This window comes from Leopardus geoffroyi, chromosome D4 (genome assembly GCF_018350155.1).
Source record: "Leopardus geoffroyi isolate Oge1 chromosome D4, O.geoffroyi_Oge1_pat1.0, whole genome shotgun sequence".
Taxonomy (NCBI): domain Eukaryota; kingdom Metazoa; phylum Chordata; class Mammalia; order Carnivora; family Felidae; genus Leopardus; species Leopardus geoffroyi.
This window is the reverse complement of record NC_059342.1, coordinates 13,141,331-13,164,224: the sequence shown is the minus strand read 5'-3', so window position 1 is coordinate 13,164,224 and position 22,894 is coordinate 13,141,331. Positions and strand designations below refer to the sequence as shown.

The 22,894-nt window shown below is 45.6% G+C and overlaps 1 protein-coding gene and 1 long non-coding RNA gene across 14 annotated transcripts in view; one reads left to right on the top strand and one right to left on the bottom strand.

Annotated features, from left to right (window-relative positions):
• Positions 1 to 22,894, top strand: part of TRPM3 (transient receptor potential cation channel subfamily M member 3) — an 803,483-nt gene that overhangs the window by 720,454 nt on the left and 60,135 nt on the right. For all 11 annotated transcript variants that reach the window (XM_045468653.1, XM_045468651.1, XM_045468658.1 and 8 more), the window contains 5 exons: positions 747 to 975; positions 3,349 to 3,516; positions 8,131 to 8,271; positions 15,905 to 16,033; positions 20,507 to 20,758. In XM_045468653.1, the coding sequence (XP_045324609.1) occupies positions 747 to 975; positions 3,349 to 3,516; positions 8,131 to 8,271; positions 15,905 to 16,033; positions 20,507 to 20,758 (919 nt within the window). The remainder of the gene's footprint in view (positions 1 to 746; positions 976 to 3,348; positions 3,517 to 8,130; positions 8,272 to 15,904; positions 16,034 to 20,506; positions 20,759 to 22,894) is intronic.
• LOC123593112 overlaps positions 8,265 to 22,894 on the bottom strand; it is a 30,125-nt gene continuing 15,495 nt past the window's right edge. Inside the window, exons 1-4 of one of the 3 annotated variants that reach the window (XR_006710130.1) lie at positions 18,059 to 20,112; positions 15,816 to 16,009; positions 11,895 to 12,039; positions 8,265 to 8,465 (exon numbers count right to left, since the gene is read on the bottom strand). This is a non-coding gene — a long non-coding RNA (uncharacterized LOC123593112). Of the gene's footprint in view, positions 8,466 to 11,208; positions 12,040 to 15,815; positions 16,010 to 18,058; positions 20,113 to 22,894 lie in introns of those variants that run through there. The other 2 variants (XR_006710128.1, XR_006710129.1) reach the window with 2 other exon arrangements.

Below are 22,894 nucleotides of genomic sequence, written 5' to 3'. Positions count from 1 at the left end.
AAGTCCTCACAGATATGTAGATTTTATTTCAGCCTCTCAACTGCCTCAAGAGGTACGTCCCCTTATTATGCATATTTTATATTTAAAATTTTTTTTCAGTATTTATTTATTTATTTTGAGAGAGAGAGACAGAGACAGAGACAGAGCACGAGCAGGCGAGAGGCAGAGAGGGGGGTGGGGGAGACACAGAATCTGAAGCAGGCTCCAGGCTCTGAGATGTCAGCACCGAGCCCGAAGTGGGGCTCAAACTCCTGAACCACGAGATCATGACCTGAGCTGAAGTCAGACTCTTAACTGACTAAGTCACCCAGGTGCCCCTATTATGGCATATTTTAAAGCTGAAGAAAGTGAGACTCAGAATTTAATTAACTTGTCCAGGATCACAAGCTTGTGGTTGACAAGGCTCAGCTATGAACTGAGGTCTCTCACGTGTAAGAAGACCTACCACACTCTACTCGTTGATTTGTTTTGGTCTGCCTCCCCCATCTGTCGCCTTGAATTGGGGGCCTTGAGTACCAGGAGCATGTCCTGTTCGGCTTATACCCCCCAGTTCTAAACACAGTACCTAGCACATGGTGGATGCTTCATGGGTATTGGCTAGACGAACACGTGAACAGACTATACCCTATGAGCAACAATGGGGCCACACAGTAACCCCCTTTTGTGGCCTGGCCAGTGGGTCCCCACTTTCATCATCCAAATCTCCAAGATGGCCAAAGGACAACCCCTCACATTCTGTCTTTCAGGGACTTCGGCCAGCTGGCGGTGGAGCTCCTCGACCAGTCCTATAAGCAGGACGAACAGCTGGCCATGAAACTGCTGACGTATGAGCTCAAGAACTGGAGCAACGCCACCTGCCTGCAGCTTGCTGTGGCTGCCAAGCACCGCGACTTCATCGCACACACGTGCAGCCAGATGCTGCTCACCGACATGTGGATGGGCCGGCTGCGCATGCGCAAGAACTCGGGCCTCAAGGTCAGCGCGCCCAGAAGGCCCTGTTGGCTGTGAGGACCGGAGGGTTGGTTTGGAGCTTTCCGAGCTGGTGGAACTAGGCATTTTCTTACCTCAGGAGGGTGGTTTTAAGCCCCAACCGTGACTCAAAATCTTCTATATAGTTTTGTTTTGTTTTTTTCATACAGAGACTACAGCCTACCCCAAGTTCTGCTAAGTCAGAACCTCCGGAGATGGCATGCCTAAACATTAGTATTTTGCAAAAGATCCAAAGGGGATGGTCACACACAGGTACCATAAGAGGTACCATTTGCTCTGGCATAAGCCATGCTGCACCAGGAACCGCCTACCGGGCAACCTTGCGTGGCCGTGCAAACCTCAATGCCTTGGCCCTCCTTTGTACCTCGTCATAGACACCTTGGCTCCCCCCAGCTATGCTTGAGAAACGTTTTCACCTGAAATAAAAATGAGATGGGTTTATGTGTAAAGATGTTGCTAGATCATCTTGGTCTGTTCTTAACTGATGAAAAACACGTTGCAGACCAGTTATGTAGAGCCTGAGTCCATTTTAGGTTTCTCTAAGCCTGTACATGCACAGTTATATCTGTATAAGTTTTAATTTTTTTTAAGAAACCAGGGAGGATACACAGCCAAGTGTTTGTAGTGGTTACCTTGGGGGCTGAAGGTACAAGACATGGGATGATGTGTGGCTTTGCTTCTTCATGTTTTCCTCAGTGTTTTACAAGGAAGACATTTAATTGGAAGAAGCAAAAGAAAGAGAAAATGGGAGAGAAAAGACTGAAAGGAGTTTTCAAATGCTTTCTCTGTTTAGAGTTTGTGGCTGTTACAACTGAAGCCAGGCTTATATTTACCTGGGAAATTCCTGGTCTAGGCAACTCTGAGGTCAGCCCAAGGCAAAAAGGCCAGAGCAATCGGCTAAGGCCACCCTGATAGAACCAGCACCCCTCCCCCATGCCATCCTCCCTGCAGGTTCTTGGCCCTAGAGTCTCAGAAGAGCTCCATGAAGTGGGTCATGGGCACCCTATAGCTGCACTACCAGTGACCGCCAAGCCTGGCTCTCAGATCCGAGGACAGGGTGTCATGTCCCCTCGAGACTGCCAGCATGCCACCCGAGCCTTCTCAGGCCTGCCAGTCACCCTGAGTTCAGGGTCACCACCCTCCGTTTTCCCTTAGTGGCTCCAGAGTCCTTGTGGGCATTCAAGCACAGGCCACCCCTGCCTCATTACTTGCGGTTCATTTTCACTCACTGTTCAGGTTCTCTCTGAGCCCTCACCTTGGTGCAGTTTCTTCAAGGAGGTTCATATTCAGAAGACTTATAGAGCAGAACCAGTTTAGTGATTGGGCGAAGAGGCGGGAGAAGATCTGGGGAAGACAAATCACGTGTGGGATTATCATTCAAATGGAGAATGAGGGGCACTGGGTGGCTCAATCGGTTAAGCGTCCAACTTCGGCTCAGGTCATGATCTCACAGTTTGTGAGTTCGAGCCCACATGGGGCTCTGTGCTGCCGGCTTAGAGCCTGGAGCCTGCTTCCAATTCTGTGTCTCCGTCTCTCTCTGCCCCTCCCCCACTCGCGCGCGCTCTCTCTCAAAAATAAATAAACGTTAAAAAAATGAAAAACAAATGGAGAATGAAATTGCCCTCTCGTTAGAAGGGTCCATGTATTTATTACCATCACATGGAGGCTGAAGCATATTGTTTATACATGATAGAAACACAGTGCTGGGCTTCCTGGAGTGTTTGTGTAGGGGATTCTCATGGTGAATACAAAGCCCGTGTGTGTGTGTGTGTGTGTGTGTGTGTGTGTGTGTGTGTGTGTGTGTGTTTCTGTTGTGCAGTAGCAAGTGCCAGGGGAATACTCCGAAATGAAAACATGCTTTCCCACTTGGATTTTCTCAAGGTCAACTTAGGACACGGAGATACCCAGATGACTCCACTTGATGTGTTAGCAAACAAATGCCAGTGGACATGCATTTGAATTGATTTCACAAAGCCAAGCGCTAATGGCTAAATGAAAGTCTGAATTCTTTCCCACTTTTTCCTTGAGCAGGGCCCCTCATTCTCCTCAGCTTCCCCCATGCAAAGTGGGTGTTAATTGGGTGGATTTGGGTAAGATGCTCCTTTTCTCCAAAAACTACTATGTGCTGTTATGCGCAGCTACTACTGTGCATAACAGTTCCCGGATGGGCACGAGTGACCCTCTGCGTGTTAACATGTGCAGGTGCCTCACTCAGGGCATACACGTGTGCCCACACGCACGTGTGCACTCACACACACACCCCACCACCCTAGGCCCTCTGATTCTAAGAAAAAAAAAACCACCCTCATCTTAATCCTTTAAATGTGATTATTATTATTATCATTATTATTACTTTAGGTAATTCTGGGAATTCTACTTCCTCCTTCAATTCTCAGCTTGGAGTTCAAGAACAAAGACGACATGCCGTATATGTCTCAGGCCCAGGAAATCCACCTCCAAGAAAAGGAACCAGAAGAGCCAGAGAAGCCCACAAAGGAAAAAGATGAGGAGGATATGGAACTGACAGTAAGGAAAACTATCCCGTCCTTGTCCGCGGGCGGCAAGCCTACTCCACCTTTCCTGTTGATACAACTTAAGACTCAGTGACTCCCAAGGTCACCCTCCAACCAGGTGCTTTCATTTAAGTGTGAGACCAGAGTATTACAAAAGTGTCTTCTCTAGGCACAGATAACATAACAATAGGGACTATTTCTGTGCAAAATCCTTCAGCCAGGGTCACAGGACAACCCAGTGAAATCCAAAAGCCAGGCACCCCCAGTTGTCCAAACAAGCCACGCTTTATAAAGGAGCAGGTGCTGGGGCAGTCTTAGCATACGAAGAAGGCAAAGGAATGTATGTGGGGGCAGCCAGCCGAGCCACACTGGGCTGGAGCCCTTCTGGTGATCAGATGCTACGCCTTTATCTGTCTTCAGGGTCAGGCTCACACATGCAGGACTAATTGAATTTTGAGGTTTGTATGGAAGGCTTTTATTAGCTCTTCTGGTATAATTATAGAACATGGATGCTTTATTCTGCAGCGAGAAGGGGCAGCTGGGCATGGGACAGCTTCCTGCAACCCCCGCCTGAGCAGTGTGACCGCTACTGGATCATGTCCAAAGTCTAAAAATGTCACATGCTGTTAAAGAGACAAACAGGGCTTCGGAGCTTTGGAGACATCGCGCGACAGCTCCATAGGACTTCCTTGATATCCCCCACCCTCCCCACCACCCTGAGCAATGACTGTGATGACTCAAAAAACCTGTAAGGAGAGAAAACCAGAATTGGTTTTGCTCAGGTGACAAAAGGCCCTTTCCATTAGTATACTAGTGGGAGCGCCCTGTGAATTGTTTTTCCTCCAGATCAATAGTATTTCCTTCCAAAAGGAAACAATCCCAGCCCCGAGTACAGCAGGGTATAGGCATCTGGCCACTCTTTTGACTGACCAATTATTCACAGTTTTTGACTCACAGAGTTAAAAGCCAGTGTTGGTTTTCCATTTCAGGATTCTTATAAAAACCAGTGGAGGCGCCTGCTCACCTCTGTGACAGGATCACATGACTGTCTTCCCTAAAGATCTTACTATAATTTTGGCCTCTGAATCCTTCAAGGATAGAGAATGATATTTTAACCATTAACAGAAACAGTAGTACTAATAATACCAAATCTTTATTAGAGGGGTAAAGAGTCTTCATTCTGGAGCCAGAATCCTGCCCCAACACCTACTCACTGTGAGACCTCGGACACTATTTCTTAACCTCTAACATGGGAATGATAACATTGTCTCGCTCACAGGCAGTTTTGCAGTTTAAAAAGTGTACACGTCACTTCTGTAGACTGGGGCCTGGCATATTGTGAACCTTGATAAATGTTTGCGAATATTGTTAGGATGGCACTAAATGTTTGACGTGCACTACTCATGGAATCCTCACAAAAATCCCATGAGGTAGGTACTGTTATTATCCATTTTACAGGTGAGGAAGCTGAGACTCAGAGAAGTTAAATTGCCCAAGGTTACCTAGCTAATTAATTGTAAGGCCAGGATTAGAACCCAGACATAGAGATCCCATTGGCCATGCTTTTAGCCTATAGACTCAGGGATGCAGAGAATTTCTTCCTAGTCTCAAATGTAGGCATTCACTTGGTTTGGTCTACCTCATAGCAGAAAGAATCCAAAAATAATGCACGGGCCTCCTACGTCAAGTATGACTTGGCCTTGAAGCCTCAAGGAAGGACCCTATGAAGGCAGCCACAAGCTGAATCACAGTTCTCTCTGGGTGGGTCTCAAGGAAGAAAACAAAGAAGGCAGCTCCCTTCTCCTGCTCCGTGTGGAGCTTTGAGAACCCGATCCTTCAAGAAATCACACTAAAGGATGCATCTCTCGACTGAGAGCAAAGTCTGCTTCCCAGAGAATAGACCCTGCTGTTGTTTACTGAGAACCTGAGGGAAAGACCTCACACTAGCTCTACTGCCTGGGCTTCTTCCCCACAGGCAGAAACAGCTAGAAGGAAAGGAAGAAGGGATTTTGTGGACTGGTAAAGTTAGGGCTGGATAGCAGATATCTTTAAGGTGGAGGCTCTTTTGACCCTAATGACAAATTCTGTCCCTGCTGGAGCACTGGTGTTCCTTACCCTGGAGAAGATTGGAGAATGCAGCGTGCTGACACCTCCACTCCTTTCATAGGAAAGATATTTGAAGTTCGGTGCTAAACCAATATATCCTTTCTTGGATGGGAGCATTTTCCCCTGGCCCCTCCAAAATTATGCACAAAATATGAGCTTCGATTTCATTATCAGTAGCCTTTACTGGCCTAGTTGACTTCAATGGATCTTTCCCAGACTTGACATCTGTGTCCAGCCAGCAAAAATTCTCAAATCCATATTATGTAGTGTTGCCTGTATTTGACCCTATTACATTCTGCTTAAGGAATGTAGTCAAAGGAAATGTTTGACTACTGGGAAGAGAAATCAAGAAAATCAGTCAGTTAAGCTGCTTAGGCTGGAATTAATGAAATTTCGAAAATGCTTTACTTAAACCCACAAAAGAAAAGCTTTTAAAAAATGCATTCACTTGGGAACGTATCTGAATAATGAAAGCAAGATAGGCCATGTTGTTTTTGTATTTTTTCACCTGCATTGCCAGATACGTGTTTTTGCACTCTGCCTAATAAAGCTCCAACATGTCCAGAGACCCAGGGCATTGTCTCAACTCTGGTGGGGAAGCCACTCTTTCTAGAGTTTACCCCAAGATGTCACTGTCCAAGATGCCTACAACTCCCCAAGCTGCCTTTACTAACATCCCATTATGGCCCCAAATTGTATTGTATTATTGAGCAAATTAAGAAGCAGAACAGAAGCAGGGTAATTATGTTACACAAATTATAAATTATAGAAGGATGTAGCTCAGAGTTTCTTGAGGTCAGTGGTCAATATTGATAGAAGTCAAACGTGCCATATCCATCATGGAGATTGACCCAGCTCACTGATCAAAATAAAGGCTTGGATAGGCCATCGAATGGAATCTTACCTATTCATTAAGTCAAGGTAACTTCCTAGCCATAGAGGCTTTAAAGGAATGGAAGTTGCCTAGTTACCTTCTCCAGAAATCCTATTGGTTACAGGTTCATCATTTGCGATTGTTACATATTTGAGAAGGTGGATAGTTGAGGCAATGACAAAAGTAGTTGGAACTATTTGTATATCTTAAGTAAGGTGGTTTGAAACCAGAATTATCTGCTTTCAAATTCAAGATAAACAAATGATTTCTATAATTAGATCTCTCAACTCTAAACCTGTATCCCACTCCTTTTTCCTATCCTAAATCCTTGTCAGTCACTGAGTAGTTAGAAGGATTTGCCCTGTTCTTACACTTAATAAAAATCTCATTTCCCAAACATGGTAGAACTAACCTTGTCTTAGAATAATACCAAAACAATTAAAGTCAAGAAATTATGCTATAATAGAGCCCTAATAACACTTTTCTTTTTCCTGGCGAGAAATTCCCAACCAGATTATTTTCGTCAAGACTATCCAAGAAAAGTCTCAGTTCATTGTAACTAAACACTAGCTAGTATATACAGGGCACTTATTAAGTGCCAAATGCTTATTTATTTGTAGACCAATCCTATAGCAGGTGCCATTATTACCTCCAATTTAAAGATAAAGAAACTAAGATTCAGAGCGGTTAAAAGATTTACCCCGGGTGCCATGGATTCTGAGCATGAGAGGATTCGGTCCTCCTTCTGAATGACTCAAAGTCTGGAACTCTTCACCAGTAGGATCTTCAGCCATATTTGACTCATCCTGCCACTTGCTACCCAGACAGGCATGCATCTGCCTTTTCTCAAAGTCTGCCTTTTTTGTGATGTTTTATTGTCATTTTTGCCGCTGCTGTTGACATGGATGAGAAGGAAATAATTCGATTCGTAAGGAAACTTCCAACAGCTTGGAGATGAGGCCTCTCCAGGTCAGGCCTGACTTCTAATCCCACCCAGCAGAATCTCCCATGCAGAGGAAGACATTGTGCTTAGAAGTTGCCATGAAACTAATCCCAGCAGTAATTTGGGTTTTATGAAGTTTGAGATCAGGGAACCAAGGTTTATGCCTAAGGGTTGAGGAGAGGTTTCTAACCTAACTAAGCTCCAGGCACTTCAGATAACCTCTCTAATACTCGTAACCTTTGGGTAAGTTAGATATTACTGGTCCAGTGTGTTTGTTTGTTTATTTGTTTGTTTTTACTTAAGAGTCATTAGCATGAGTAGATAGAATTCAAACCCAGATCTGCCTGTCTCACTACTATGGGGAGGGGGTGGAAAGAAAAGAGATTCCTGGCCTTCCGAGGCTATGCTCTTTCTCCTCTCAGAACTCTGGCATCTTCCATTATGGAATCTTCCAGAGCTCCCATGGCAGAAGAGAAGATAATGGTAACAGATATCCCTAAGACCTTCCATCCCAGGCAAATACCTTTGATTCTATATATGACGCAAATGCACACCTAGGGAAGGCACAACCTGTGAATCTCTGGGGACCGTGGATAAAACCCTTAGGTTCTGTGAGCATGCATTCCTGATGTGTAAAATGAGCACATTGAATCGCATGCTCTCCAGAGCCCTGCCGTGATGGTGTCGATTCTCTTCCACTGTAGGCGATGTTGGGACGAAACAATGGGGAGTCTTCCAGAAAGAAGGATGAAGAGGAAGTTCAGAGCAGACACCGGTTAATCCCCCTGGGCAGAAAAATCTATGAATTCTACAATGCACCCATTGTGAAGTTCTGGTTCTACACTGTAAGCATCTTCCTTTTTCTTCTTCCTAATGGGTGACCACAAAGAGCCAATGTCAATTTCATGTGCACCCTTGTGGTTTCCTCTGTGAGTCATAATATAAGGATCACACAGGCAGGGATGAAAGCTTTTCCCAAGAGTTCTGTAAGACGTGTGGAGTTTGTGAGGCGGTTCCTACAGCTTCTGCATTTCTCCTCCTTGCAGAAAATAAAGGAAATGGTAAAAGTGAGAACTAACAGAAATAGAGGTGGGATGAGTATGAGTCTAGCAAAAAAATAGATGTCATTTTATAAAACACTTGTGTGTTCTGGATGGATGAGCGCTGGATCGGAGTTGCCCATTTTAGATGCCAATCCTGGGGGTAGGGAACATTTGAAGGGTAAGGGCTGAGCAGAGTTTTCAAAGTAACGCCACTAAAGGTGGGTAGCCTACGTGCGTAACTACTCTCAATCTGCTAGTGTCATCAAACAGCCTTTCTTGTCCAGACATGATGAAACAACATGCCAACCAAAGCAGCAAAAACTACTCGAAGTAACTACAGTCACAGTGGAGATTGTTCCGTGCGCACCCTGCAAATATTTTGTCTCCACAGGATGAAATCTTGTCCCTGAAACAGCCTCTTGATATGATAGAAATGGCTAGACTCTTGGTTTCCTACCTCTGTTTTTCATGAAGGTGAGCTTCCCCCAGGTCATCTCTGGTTCTCTCCAGTCACAGTGGCACTGTGCCAGATGAGGGACAGGTGTCTGTATTTTTGGCCTTTCTCACAACCAGCTACCCACCAGGCACCTGAGTCAGCAAAGGAAAATCCTAGTCTGAGGCCAAGATGACTCAAATGACGAGATGAGGTGTTTCTGTGCATGCGTGTGGTCCCGTATGCCAACACTTAACGCTGCCTTTCAGTGAGGCTTTCTGAGCCTCAGCACAAAGAAAAATTCTTTGCTTAGGAGGACTGTCCTGTGTACTGTACCATGTCCAGCAGCACTCCTGGCGTCAGTTCACTAGATGCCAGGAGCACTCTCCAGCCCCCATGTATGACAACCACAATGTCTCTGGACATTGCCAAATGTCCCTTTATGGACTTACTTTGCTACCAGCTGAAAACTACTGTTGTAGGGGCGCCTGGGTGGCGCAGTCGGTTAAGCGTCCGACTTCAGCCAGGTCACGATCTCGCGGTCCGTGAGTTCGAGCCCCGCGTCGGGCTCTGGGCTGATGGCTCAGAGCCTGGAGCCTGTTTCCGATTCTGTGTCTCCCTCTCTCTCTGCCCCTCCCCCATTCATGCTCTGTCTCTCTCTGTCCCAAAAATAAATAAAAAACGTTGAAAAAAAATTAAAAAAAAAAAAAAAAAAAGAAAACTACTGTTGTAAACTATGGTCTTAAAAGAAGATATAATTGAAATATAAATATTAGATTTTTTTAGTGAAGTAAAAATTCAGGTTTGTGAATACTAAAAATAGAAAATAATTCTCCCCCGAAAAAATTAAGACGTGCAAAAATAATTTCCATTTATATATTTTATGCAGATATTAAATTTACCTTGCAGGAAACAACTTAGTGGGTGACAAGCATGGACTTTGGGGTAAGACAGGCTGAGCAGAGATCCTGTCTGGGCCCCTTAGTATTACTGTGTGACCTCAAACAAGTTACTTTAGCGCTCTGTGCCAAGATTCCTTAAGATGGGGATAATAATAGTACCTACTTTGTAGGGTTTAGTAAAGATTAAATGTGTTAAAATATGTAAAGCACTTAGAACAGTGCTTGGAACGTGTAAGCACAATATAAATGTAACTGTTTTTATTCCTAGGCTAGTCACATTGCATGGCAATAGTCCGTGTTTTTATTCATCCATCCACCCAATAGTGATGATATCAGTTTTTGAACACCTACTGTGAGGCACTGTTATAAATTCTTTACATATATTTTCCCTAATTTAATAGTTTTATCAGGGTAATAATTTTACCCCCCCCCCAAAAAAAAGATAATTTTACTACATTTTACACCCACTTCTGTCCTTCCTTTTATACCAAGATGCCTCAATTACCCCAGCCTAGAACAGGGCTTGGCAAACTATATTCCCACAGGCCAAATCAAGTCCCAGATCCAGGCCTATTATTGTGGACTGTGAGCTAAGAATGGTTTTTACATTTTTAAAATTGAAATAAAATCAAAGGAAGAATACTTTATCATACGTGAAAATTATATGAAACTCACACTTCAGTGTCCATAAATCAAGTTTTATTGGAACACAACCAAACTCATTTGTTTACCAATAATCTGACTGCTTTTGTACTAACAACTGTTGAGTCAATTACTTGCTATAGAAAGACTGTCAGGCTCTGAAAGCCTTAAAAATGAACTCTGTGGTCCTTTACAGAAGAAATTTGCTAACTCCTTATCTAGAGCATAAAAGAACTAATAGAAATAATAGTATAAAGAATTGCCTATCACCTTTACAAATACAAGACTCATTTGTCCTATCTTTCTAAGACATCTCTCTCTCTCTCTCTCTTTTCTTGATCATTGTTCAGCATTGACATTATTTCCTTGATTCCCTTAGTCCCCATTTATTCAGCTGTGACAATTTGTTGGCCAAGATGCTTTTAAGTCACAAATGCCTTGGACAGTGGTTTTCAGTCTTGACTACACATTGGGATCGCCTGGAGCGCTTAAAAAAACACCACCACCTGGGTTCTATTTAATCCACCTATTTATCTATTAAAAAAAAAAATTTAGGGGCGCCTGGGTGGCGCAGTCGGTTAAGCGTCCGACTTCAGCGGTCCGTGAGTTCGAGCCCCGCGTCGGGCTCTGGGCTGATGGCTCGGAGCCTGGAGCCTGTTTCCGATTCTGTGTCTCCCTCTCTCTCTGCCCCTCCCCCATTCATGCTCTGTCTCTCTCTGTCCCAAAAAAATAAATAAACGTTGAAAAAAAAAATTAAAAAAAAAAAAATTTAAGGTACCTGGGTTCTCTATTCTCAGAGATTCTGGCATCATTGGTCTGGGCACAACCAAAGCTTCAGGCTATTTCAAAGGACCCAGGTGGCTGTAATGAGTAGCCAGGGTTAAGAACCAGTGCCCCAGACAGAAGGCCCAGTATTTTTTTTCCAAAACTTCTTTGATGATAAAGAGTTTTGTTAGAAATGCACATCGTGGCCCTATCACAGACCCAAGAAATCTAATCTCCAAGGAGTTGCTGAAGAGGCTATATGTTTAACAAGCTCCCCAAGTGAGTCTTATAGGCCAGGAAGCTTGGGACACACTGCTCTCCTTGTATCAGATGCCTCCGAGAAGTGAAGCCTGTGTGTCCGGCTCCCTTCTGCGCGGCTGACGGTAGACTCAGCAAACCCATTGGACTGGACACCCAGTCATGTTGTTAGTGTTTACATAATGACTTCCAGAAATCCATAGCTGTGTGTTTACAAAGCCTAGGCCTCGAGGAAGTGCATGGAGATGAGGAATGCCAGATTTTTAAGTCCCCTCCCCAGAGATGCTTAACAGTAAAATTCGCTTTAGATCAAACCTCCCATTTGCTTTCGGATGTGTTCCTTCCTATAAGAGTATTTCCCACTCTGGTTTCCAAAAATATCTCCTTCTGTGTACACTCCCAAGTTTCTGAAAGAGGGAACACACCTCATTTCCACATAAGTTCACTTCCATATCTTAGCAAGTTTCCAGAAGGCCAGGTTGGGTCCTCTTCTGTTCCAAGAAGAAAGGAGGCAGGGATCCAGCTGGCTCCCAGATCTGGTCTGTGATGAGAGTCATTTCAAGTGCCCAGCTGGAAAGGACGCCATTGCAAGTTATAAAAGAGGAACCAAGTCAGAGGGCAAGGGATATGCTCTGGGCTTCTCCAGCATGGACAGACTCCTGCCTCTGTTTGAACACCACTGTGCCCCCTCCCCTCTCCAGGGGCAGGAGGAGAAAGCTCACCAGGGATCCACACAACCTGAAGAAAGCTCTGGTGCTTTCATTGCATAGTTTGGGAGTTGAGCATCTTGGTTAATGGAAAATGTATAAAAAGAATATATGAGCAAATAAAATGCAAATCCTTAGAGGATGCCTACTGACTTAAATAAGCATCATGAGGTTATGTTTCTGTTCAAAGTTTTGACATTCTACACACAACTTGTTAAAGCTTACAGAATATATGTGTGTAGACACACACAATTTTAAAGCATGTCATGTTAAGGTAATCTGTAGCTAGACCCCATGAATGTTGGTGAGTTCTAAGATAGGTTGCTTCTCAGACAGCAGACAGTCCTCTGTTGTGCCATTTAAACATGTTTAAAGTCATATTTTTGGAAGTCTATATTTTGAGAGTTGTCCCAAAATGTTATAGCTTGAACATGGAAAGAAAAGCATTATAGAGTAACTGGATTTAAAGAAGAGGCTGAGGGGCATCTGAGTGGCTCAAGGGGCTGAGGGTCCAACTCATGATAGCGGCTCAGGTCATGATCCCAAGGTTGTGAGATCAAGCCCTGCGTCGAGCTCCGTGCTGGGCCTGGAGCCTGCTTAAGATTCTCTTTCTCTCCCTCTGTCCTTCCCCCACTCACTGGCTCTGTCAAAAAAAAAAATAATAATAATAATAACAAACAACAGGCTGATCATGGAAGAAGCATAAGCAGTAAGGAGGGCAATTTAAAAAAGGAGAGGTATGGCTAGTTAACCAGATCAAAAGGAAACAAGTACTGAGGTAAGAGGAGACGAGGAATGGAAGTTGCTTAAAAAAAGAAGCAAATAATTATTTTAGCCACCATTCATTTGGCCTCTACAACTGTTAGGAACTAGATACAGGGGCGCCTGGGTGGCTCAGTCGGTTAAGCGTCTGACTCCGGCTCAGGTGATGAACTCACGGTTCATGAGTTCGAGCCCTGCATCGGGCTGTCTCCTGTCAGCGCAGAGTCCACTTCAGATCCTCTGTCTCCCTCTCTCTCTGCCCCTCCCTCACCTCTCTCTCAAAAATAAACATTTTTTAAAAAGGGAGATAGATATATATTCTCCAACCCCCCCCCCCACCTCACCCCCCCAATCCTTCCAAAAGCTCTGTAAGGTCAGTAGCCCTCGTCTCCATTTCACAGGATGGAGGCCCAGGCAGGTGCATTGATGTACACGAAATGATACAGCTTGGAAATACTCGAGCTAGGATTTAAATCCAAGTTTCCCTGACTGCATCTACATTCCTTCAGCCAAACCAATACACTAAACCTGTATTCGGAGGACAGAGGCAGGTTGGAAGAGATGCTTAAATACTAAAATGCAGAGGTTCTGGAAGAATTGTGTGGGTGTCATTGGGCCTGCGTGTGACAAGAGAAGATAGTTCTTTGGAATGTGTCACAATGAATTGGGTGAAATAATAAAAACCGGGGCAGTTAGAGAGACTCATTTCCCCTAGAAGCAATAAATATGATCCAACAAACAAAAGGAAGCAACCAGAAAGAAGGATTTCAGGCCAGAAGGAGGCTGAGAATATGTTTTAGAGTTTCGCTATTGAAGTCTGCTGTCTTGTGAAATACAGTACTCGTGGGGACCGAGAGTGGATGCCCGTGTATAACGGTAAACAGGAACCATATGAACCAAATTGCATTTTAAACAGTATCCCACGTAATTTCAAGTAGAGCAGATGCCTCAGGTGAGGTTTCCACACTGTGCTAACAGCCCCAGAGGGAAGGAGCGGGGGCCGAGGTGTGGATTAAAGTGACAGTCCGTGAGGGGCACCTGGGTGGCTCCGTCAATTAAGTGTCTGACTTCAGCTTAGGTCATGATCTCCAGGCTCGTGAGTCTGAGCCCCGTGTCGGGCTCTGTGTGGGCAGCTCAGAGCCTGGAACCTCCTTTGGATTCTGTGTCTCCCTCTCTCTGCTCCTCCCCCACTCACACCTTGTCTCTCTCTCAAAAAAAAAAAAAAGTTAAAATTTTGTTAAGTGACAGTCCCTAAAGGGGTGAGTAGACAAGAGCGCATCCCTCAGGTGTCAGGTGGAGAAGGAACAGCCTCTCCACAGCTGCCCTCATGCTTCCGCTCCTGATCTCACTGAACTCTGACATATGTTCACCATGCAAAAGACCAGAAATTATATGGTTGTGTCTGCAAATGCGTCATCATAGGGGCTTTAAAAATACCTTTGACTCCTATTCAGAATCTATGTATCCATTTTATTAAAAAAGGAAAGGAAGGAAGAAAGACAGCAAGCGGCCCCATTAGCAGAGAAAGGAACGTTTCTCGAGCTCTGTGGGGCCGCCAGTTCCCCTTTCTGTCTCGCAGTCAGGCTGTACCTTTCCCCACCTGCTAAGGTGCCTGCAGGGCTCCAGAGTCGCACTGTATCTCCAAGGCCTCCACCCTTTTGCCCACACTGTGTCCTATTCTTTGCTCTGTGGGCTCTGAAGAGTGCAGACAGGAATAAACCCGCTCTCACTTCCTGCTCACAGCCCCCAGGGCCCCGAAAGCCAGCGAGCGCCTTACTCAGCTTGAAGCGTTGCCTAGAGAAGGTTGAGCTCGTATGCCATTTCCCCGAGGGGGAGTTTTTCTCCAGAGGTTCCGCAGGCCCTGACACAAGAACCAGCCCTCCTACACTCCACGCACTCATCTAGACATAACCGAGTCCTCCAGTGACAGTCACTAAACCTGAGCCCCCAGGGGTTTTCAGCGGACACCCAGCACCTCAGCCAGTGCTATCGGGATTCAGCCTCCGGGGCCAGAGCCCCATGAGGCTCAGGCCCCCCTCCAAGCCACAGTCGGCTACAGAGACCCATTCCTTTCTATAAATTGCTTTATCTTCTCTTGTTTTCTTTCAAAGAAGCAGAAACCAGGGAGGAATATCCCAACTTGGATAGGGTGGGGAGGTGTTGCAATAGAAAATGGATAAAATCCTCCCAGGGCACTGCTAAGCCAAGCACATTAAGGTAGGAGGAGAAAAAAAGAAGACATTAACTCAGAAAACAATTCAAGTGGGACTTCAAGATAAAATCCAGTCTATTTTTATGTTGGTTTGACCAGTTTACAAGTATAGTATGTGCCTTCCTTTCCTTCCTACAGACATTTCACCTACCTGGCATTCATTAGGCACAAATCTACTGTATGCCCTAGTTCAAGAACCTGAGGCTCCGGGCGCCTGGGTGGCTCAGTCGGTTGAGTGTCTGACACTTGATTTCAGCTCAGGTTGTGATTTCACAGTCCTCGGATCCAGCCCTGCCTCTTTGGGATTCTCTCTCTCCTTCTGTCTCTGCCCATCCCCTACTCATTTTCTCTCTCTCTCCCAAAATAAACAAACTTAAAAAGAAAAAAAAAAGAACCTGAGGCTTATGCATGAACAAGAGTAGCACTGAGAGAAGAGGTCCCCTTTTTAGCCAGAAAGACACAAGAAACGGTAATAGCCAAACAAAAAGGATGCATCATGGCACAGAAGTAAAGGCAAAGTACTGGACCGAGGGACACATGTAAGGGACAAAAGGAAGACAGCACATCACATTATTTCAAATATTACAGTCATTTTCTTAAATTCTTTGAATAGTTTAAAGCCTTGAAGTTCATTTTGTTGTGAATTCTGAGTCCTGCTTGCTGACCTTGCTCTGTTCTGCCATGCGGCGGCCTTGCCCAAGGGCCGGGCTCCCAGGTCTCTGTAGCCAGAACACTGTATTGTGTTTCCTTACAGCTGGCGTACATCGGATACTTGATGCTCTTCAACTATATCGTGTTAGTGAAGATGGAGCGCTGGCCTTCCACGCAGGAATGGATCGTCATTTCGTACATATTCACCCTGGGGATAGAGAAGATGAGAGAGGTAACTGCTTTCATAAAGGAGAACATAGGAGAAAAACAGTGGTCGGTTACCTTTGTGAGTGGAAGGGGGGAGGGGCGATGCTAGGGATCCAAATTAAGCCAGAAACCGTTTTCTCTATGCTGCACAGAAATAATGGACTCGGCCTCGAGGGCCGGTGGCAAACCTGGGGAGGCGTCATAGTGTGTGTTTTATAGGGTCATCACTTCACGCCTGCTCGGGGTTTGCTCTAGCTTTTGCCAACAGGTCTCTTGCCCAAGAAGAGTTGTCTTCGACACTGTTTACACGTCTCTTTCCTCGACCCTATAAACAAGAGTTTTCAAATTTTCCCATTTTTCCACTTTTAACTCCCATTGCAACCCCTTACTCTGGGTCTCTTTGGCACTATCATCCAATACCTATGATTCTCCAAATGCATTTCAGCAGCTGTAGAAGGAACTACGCTTCCATTCATTAATTTATCCTCCACTTTATTCCTTCTCAACATTTATTATGCACCTGCTGAGCACCAGCCTCTCCACCAACCCTAGGAATCACTGAGGTGGGCTGAATATATTTCTTGTCCTTCGGGTTGGGGGTGTGGGCCCCTCTCTACTCCCCACATCCCCACCTTGTTAAAGGAGCCATCATAACCCGCCCCCCCCCCCCCCCATGACTTGCTTGAAGTTCAAAGCCAGAGTCAGGGGCCTTCCCAGTCTGAGCTGCTAAAATGAATGTGGCCAAGCGAACGTCCACCAGAGGGCTCTGCAACTCTGCTCAAGGCGCTCCACCAACCCATTCCCTACGCTGTAGGGAAGGCACGCTTGTGTGATGATTCTTCTGCATTTCCCCCTGGAACTACAGTCATCAGGGCAGGTCTTTTCTGGAAGAATTACTCTCCGTCAAGTCCACTGCACCTTCAAGAGCTCTCGAACAATCCTACTCCCAAAGCTACAGTGAGTGAGAAAATACATCGGGATCCATACAAAAATGGATTCCTACAAATCCACAAATTCACCCTTGCCTTCATTACCAACAGGTTAAAATACCCTTAGTCTCTTAGGTTTTAGTTCTCTTTCAGAGAAAAGGATGCAGTATCTATTAGACGCCGGCATACTGGGATCATTTAAAAAAATCTCTTAAAATACATTCAGAGCCCTTCTTTGGGGTTTTTAAACTGCTTCGGGGACACTTAAATTCTAATCAGCATGTCCCCATGCTGAGAGTTTGGAGGTGTGCACTAGTCCCTTTTTATAAAAAGCTGGATATTCTTTTTAATGGATGCCCTGCCTGGCCTTGTTCTAACTAGTTGTGTACTGTTCGGCCTCCCCATTCACAATGCCTTCTACTTCCTGAGCACGGCTGTGGATTTCCCATTGGTAAACTGAAAAAGCTGTAATAAATTTGCAGTGCTCTTTGTGTAGCGCTCTGACAACGGAGGCCTGCTACCGCTAAGGGCTCTGGTGCTGTTCAGTGCTAGCTCCTCTCCCGTGATTTAACGCCCAGATGCATATTACTTCCCCATGATAAGCAGAAAAGGGAAAGACTCGCGCAGGGAGACTGGAATCCCTCCAGGGACGAGGCTGGAAGAAGACAGGGAGCAGCCTGTACTCCGTGGACTGTTCTGGAAGAGGCTGCCAAGCAGGCGGGCTGCCAGGAACCTCCCGGCCTGGATATCCATTTCTCCTGAGGCGGCATGTAACAGTGGCCCGGGCTCTGCAGGGTCGGGTCAGCAGGGGGTCATCCCAGGAGTCCTGGCTCCGGAGGCGGCCGCGCGGGGAGGCCCCCACCACCTTCGTGGGCGATCTTTTCCTTGTCAGCCTGGCGCGGCCGCACCCCACACCCCCGCCCCAGGTCCCGGACCCGCTGAGGACGCCCAACCGCCCAGGGGCTGCGGACCCCACAGGTCCCGCCTCCGCGTCGGCGCAGGGCGCAGGCACGCAAGATCCCGGACACGTGGAAATCTCCGTAGGCTTCCTGGCCTTCAGGGATATACGAGCTGGGCTTTGTGGTTTCACAGGCGGCCCTCCCATTCCCAGCACCACATACTTCCGCGCGCAGTCACCAAAACAAGCTGCGGGGATCCCTCAAGCGACCGGAACTGTTTACACCGTGCGTGGGCGGACGTTCTCCCGCCCGGACCCTCCTCCCGGCAACCCCGCGAGGGCCAGACCTGGCCGCGGCGCGAGGGCACGCCCACTCCTGCGGTCGCGCCCACTCTGCGGCCACGCCCCCTGAGAGCCGGGGGTCGCGGCTGGCCCAGAGCCGGTGGGAGAAGCTTTAGCGCCGGGGTACCTGCGTTCCTGCTTCACCCTAGCCTCTCAGCCTTGACCTCCCCCCCCCTTTTTTTTCTTATGTTGGGATTTCACAGAAATATTTCCACAGTTTAGAAACTGATGCTATCAATCTCTGTTGACCATTTGTAGGAAAGTGTGGACGCAGGGGTAGAAAAACTCCAAGGCATTTCCCCTCCGCACCCCTGCCCACACGCAGGGAATTTTCCCTAGCTAAGATGCAGCGGTGTGAGAAACCGCCAGGACGACGACAGCTGCAGGAATCCCTGACGGGGAGGACAGTGCTTCTCTCAACCTGTAGACCCCAACTTGCCCTGAGAACTTGTTATGAATGTAAACTCTCCAGCCTCACACCAGGCATTACTGAAGCAGAAACTCCAGGCGTAGGGCGCGGCCATCGTGTTTTCACCAGCCCCTAGGTGATTCTGATGCCCGCTCAAGAAACCCTGGCCTAGGGTTTAGGGGTGAATGTCGCCCTACAGAGGAGGAAGAATGAGGCTACCAGCTGGCTCTGGCATCTCGCACAGCATTCCAAGCCCTCGTCCTGACTTACTAAGACCTCCCTTCCTTAAGTATTTCAGGTCACGGCAAACCATTAAAGGGGACAAGAGGATGCAAATAAACAGCTGCAGATTAGACCCTGTTCCCTGTCTTTGCTTTCCTCTCTTTTGAGAGGAGATTCCGAGTTGGGTGATGGCTCAAAGAGATTGAAGTCTCCGGGTAAACCCAAAGGCCCAGCTACGCAGCCTCTATAGGCCAGCCTCCCTGGCTCCTCACATCCGGGGACAAGCTGTGGTGTCGGACCAGTGGGACCCACTCTCCAACTATGCGTTTCATAGAGCCTCTGTGTGGCATTAAAAAGGCCCCTCTAGATTTGAGGTAAGTCAGAGCCCTACCCAGTACCTAATGATATGTAGCAGTCAGTCAACAAACATTTAATTGAGAATCTGTTATGCAACAGGCCCTGGGGCCCAAAGGGTCTGCCTCAGAGTTTACAGTCTAGTGGAGATGATAGGTGGGTAGACCAACACAGACAACATGTTTACCTGCATACAGAAGTTAACTTCATAGCGTGACAAACTCTTCAAAACCGAAGATAGGGTTTGTGACAGGGATGTGGAGGCCCCTGCAGGTAGGATAGTCAAAGAAGATCTTCCTAAGAAAGGGAAATTAGAGAAGAGACCTTGAGGATGAGGAGGAGCAAAACATGTAAAATTCTGGGAGAAGAAAATGCCCAACAGAAGGAACAAGTACATATGCCCGAGCATATAATGAGCCGGTATGTCCATAGGTGTGGAATGGGGGAATGTGGTGGGCTGTGAAATGAAGCCACCGTAAGGAGTTTGGGTCTTTCTCTGTGTGTATTGGAAGCCATCGGGAGATTGAAATATTCATTTATCACAATTTGCTTTAGTTTTTGTTGTTGTTGTTGTTGTTGTTCATACATCTCTCAAATCGCTCTCTTTTTTAGATTGTGGTATAATTTATCTGGAAGAAAATAAACAACTCATAGGAAAATAATAAACTCATTCTTGTTTATAAGAAAATAAATAAACTCATTCTGTTTACCCATACAACTGTGTGTAATCACCACCCAGATCACGGCTTCAGTTTTTAAAGATCATTCTGTGTGCTAGTTAGAGAATGGGTTGAGGGAGAGTAGACACCGATGGTGGCAGGAATACCAGTCAGAAGGCTGTTGCAATCACCTAGGTGATGTGGTAGGACTGAGAGTACAATGGCAACAGTGGGTGGTGGTGAGCAGTGGTTGGATCAGATTGTATTTAGAAATAGAGGTGATATTGATGCAGATTATATGGATGTGACGAGAAGAATGAAGGAGTCCTCCCTGGTGGTCTGAGTAACTCAATATGGTGGCACTCTTTACTGAGATGGAGTGGAATTTCAGAGATTTGCAGTGTATCAGGAATCTGTCATTTTATAGCATAACCCTAATGGGTATCTTAGGATTGTAAGGCAACCCAAAGGATCAAACTTCTTGCTTCTGTTTGCCTCTGGAATGCTTGTATCTTCCTGGTCTGAGCTTAGCTCAGTGGTATATTCATAGCATGCAAATATTCAAATAAACACAGGTAAACAAAACAAGCTACTGATGTCAACTAACAGACCAAGCGTTTTGAAACTGGACCTAAAATATGGACTGAAACCAGACCTAACCCCGCCCTCTTTTCCTGTCTTTTAGATCCTGATGTCAGAGCCAGGGAAGTTGCTACAGAAAGTAAAGGTGTGGCTGCAGGAGTACTGGAATGTCACAGACCTAATAGCTATCCTTTTGTTCTCTGTGGGAATGATCCTTCGTCTCCAAGACCAGCCCTTCAGGAGTGATGGGAGGGTCATCTATTGTGTGAACATCATTTATTGGTACATCCGTCTACTAGACATCTTCGGCGTGAACAAGTATTTGGGCCCATACGTAATGATGATTGGAAAAATGGTAAGCAGGGTTCTCTGATTCTGTGTTATAAATATGCAGAGGAGAAGTGGCAGTAATAGGAAGAGGAAAATCATTCATTTGGGCCTGCTGTGATGGTCTGAGATGGCCCTGGGGGTGTTTTGATTTTTAATTCCTTTTGAGCGTTTGGGAGTTTGACTACATCTGTATACATCACTGGAAAATTAACGATCACTCACCCATTTACTTACTGAAAAACATACACTGATCATCTCTTTTGGGCTAAGCACCGGAGTAGGAGTTGGGTATTTAAAGGCGCTCATTCCGTGAGATTGAAGATGAGAAAGAAGTAATTACCATACACTGTGCGAATGCTGTTAGAGAGATGTGTATAAAGGAACATAGAAAAGACAATGTAGGTCAGGGACGGCTTCGTGTGGAGGTTACGTTTTAGCTGGATCTTGGAGGAAGAGTGGGTCTCCACTCCAAATCTTTAAAAGATTTTTAAATTTTAACATTTCTTCTTTTTTTTCCTAATAAAGTCCTTGAAAAATTCCTTTCCCGGGGCGCCTGGGTGGCGCAGTCGGTTAAGCGTCCGACTTCAGCCAGGTCACGATCTCGCGGTCCGTGAGTTCGAGCCCCGCGTCGGGCTCTGGGCTGATGGCTCAGAGCCTGGAGCCTGCTTCCGATTCTGTGTGTCTCTCTCTCTCTGCCCCTCCCCCGTTCATGCTGTGTCTCTCTCTGTCCCAAAAATAAATAAACGTTGAAAAAAAATTTTTTTAATAAAAAAAAATAAAAATAAAAATAAAAAATAAAATAAAAAATAAAATAAAAAAGAATCCCAGAGGGTGCCTGGGTGGCTCAGTCAGTTAAGCGTCTGACTTTGGCTCAGGTCATGATATGGTTCATGCGTTCAAGCCCCGCATCAGGCTCAGTGCTGACAGCTCGGAGCTTGGAGCCTGCTTCGGATTCTGTGTCTCCCTCTCTCTCTGCCCCTCCCCCACTTGTGCTCTCTCTTTCTCAAAAATGAATAAACATTTAAAAAAAAAAAAACTTAAAAAATTTTTTAAAAAAGAATCCCAAGTGGCAAACTAATATGCTTTCCCACAAATGGCTGTGGACTTGTTCCTTGACCACCCTGGTTTCCGGACTCTCTCCGTAAAGACTCAGCCCTAGGAGGACAGCAGGAGTGTGAACCCTAGGGGTGCACAAATATATCAGCTCCTGCTCCAGACTCACTAGAAGAAGAATTAGAGCCCTCTGCTCAGAACCTAGGTGCTTCTTATCAATTACCCCACTTTTCAAAGTGTGACCCTTACTTCACCTTCACAGGGCATATGTGGAAAAGCCAAATACCTCCATCCTACCATGGTAAACACTCTTCCTGAAAAACTCTGTTCTAATAACCTCCAGTCTACTTCCACTTGTGGGCTGTCAAAAACTAACAATTGGTCAATAGCTGTCCTTTATCATCCTCCCTCAAATTTCACTATATACATCATCACAGCTGACCTTTCAGTCAGCAGATCTGTGTTTATCATTATTATTAGTGTGTGGGTGCATGTGTCACTCTACTGAAACGAATCTTAAATAACCAAGACTCTTCCTACAAAAGCGCTGAGAAACACATGTAAAGGGAAGGAGAATTTGAATCCAAAAGGTAGGAGTTATGAGACCTTGAAAAATGTATTTAACCTCCTTAAGACCCAGTTTACTCATTTAAAGTAATTATAATAAATGCAAGGTTATATCTTGCAGGGCTTTTGTGATGATTAGAAATAACACATGCCAAGTAGCTGATAGGGTCTGGCTCATAGCAGGTAGTTGATAAAATTGCATCTGTTATGTTTATGTGTGCCTTCTGTTTATGAAAGTACAATAAAAAGTGGGGAGGGGGTGAGATATTGGTGAGCACGGTTATTCCACTCTATTCCTAACCCTTTTATACAAAAGCTTGAGACCTATAACACCAGTATTGCTTAGGGGAGATATCACCAAGCCCATTCTAGAGAGGAAGAACTTGAATTCAACAAGCTTGAATTATTTACCCAAAACTGAATCCCAGTTCAATTGGGATTTTTGACTGGGGGGGGGGGGGGAAATGTGTATCTTACTCTATTGCACAACCTGTTATATAATCTTCTCTGTTCTTTTAGTAATGAATTTGAGATTGTGGTA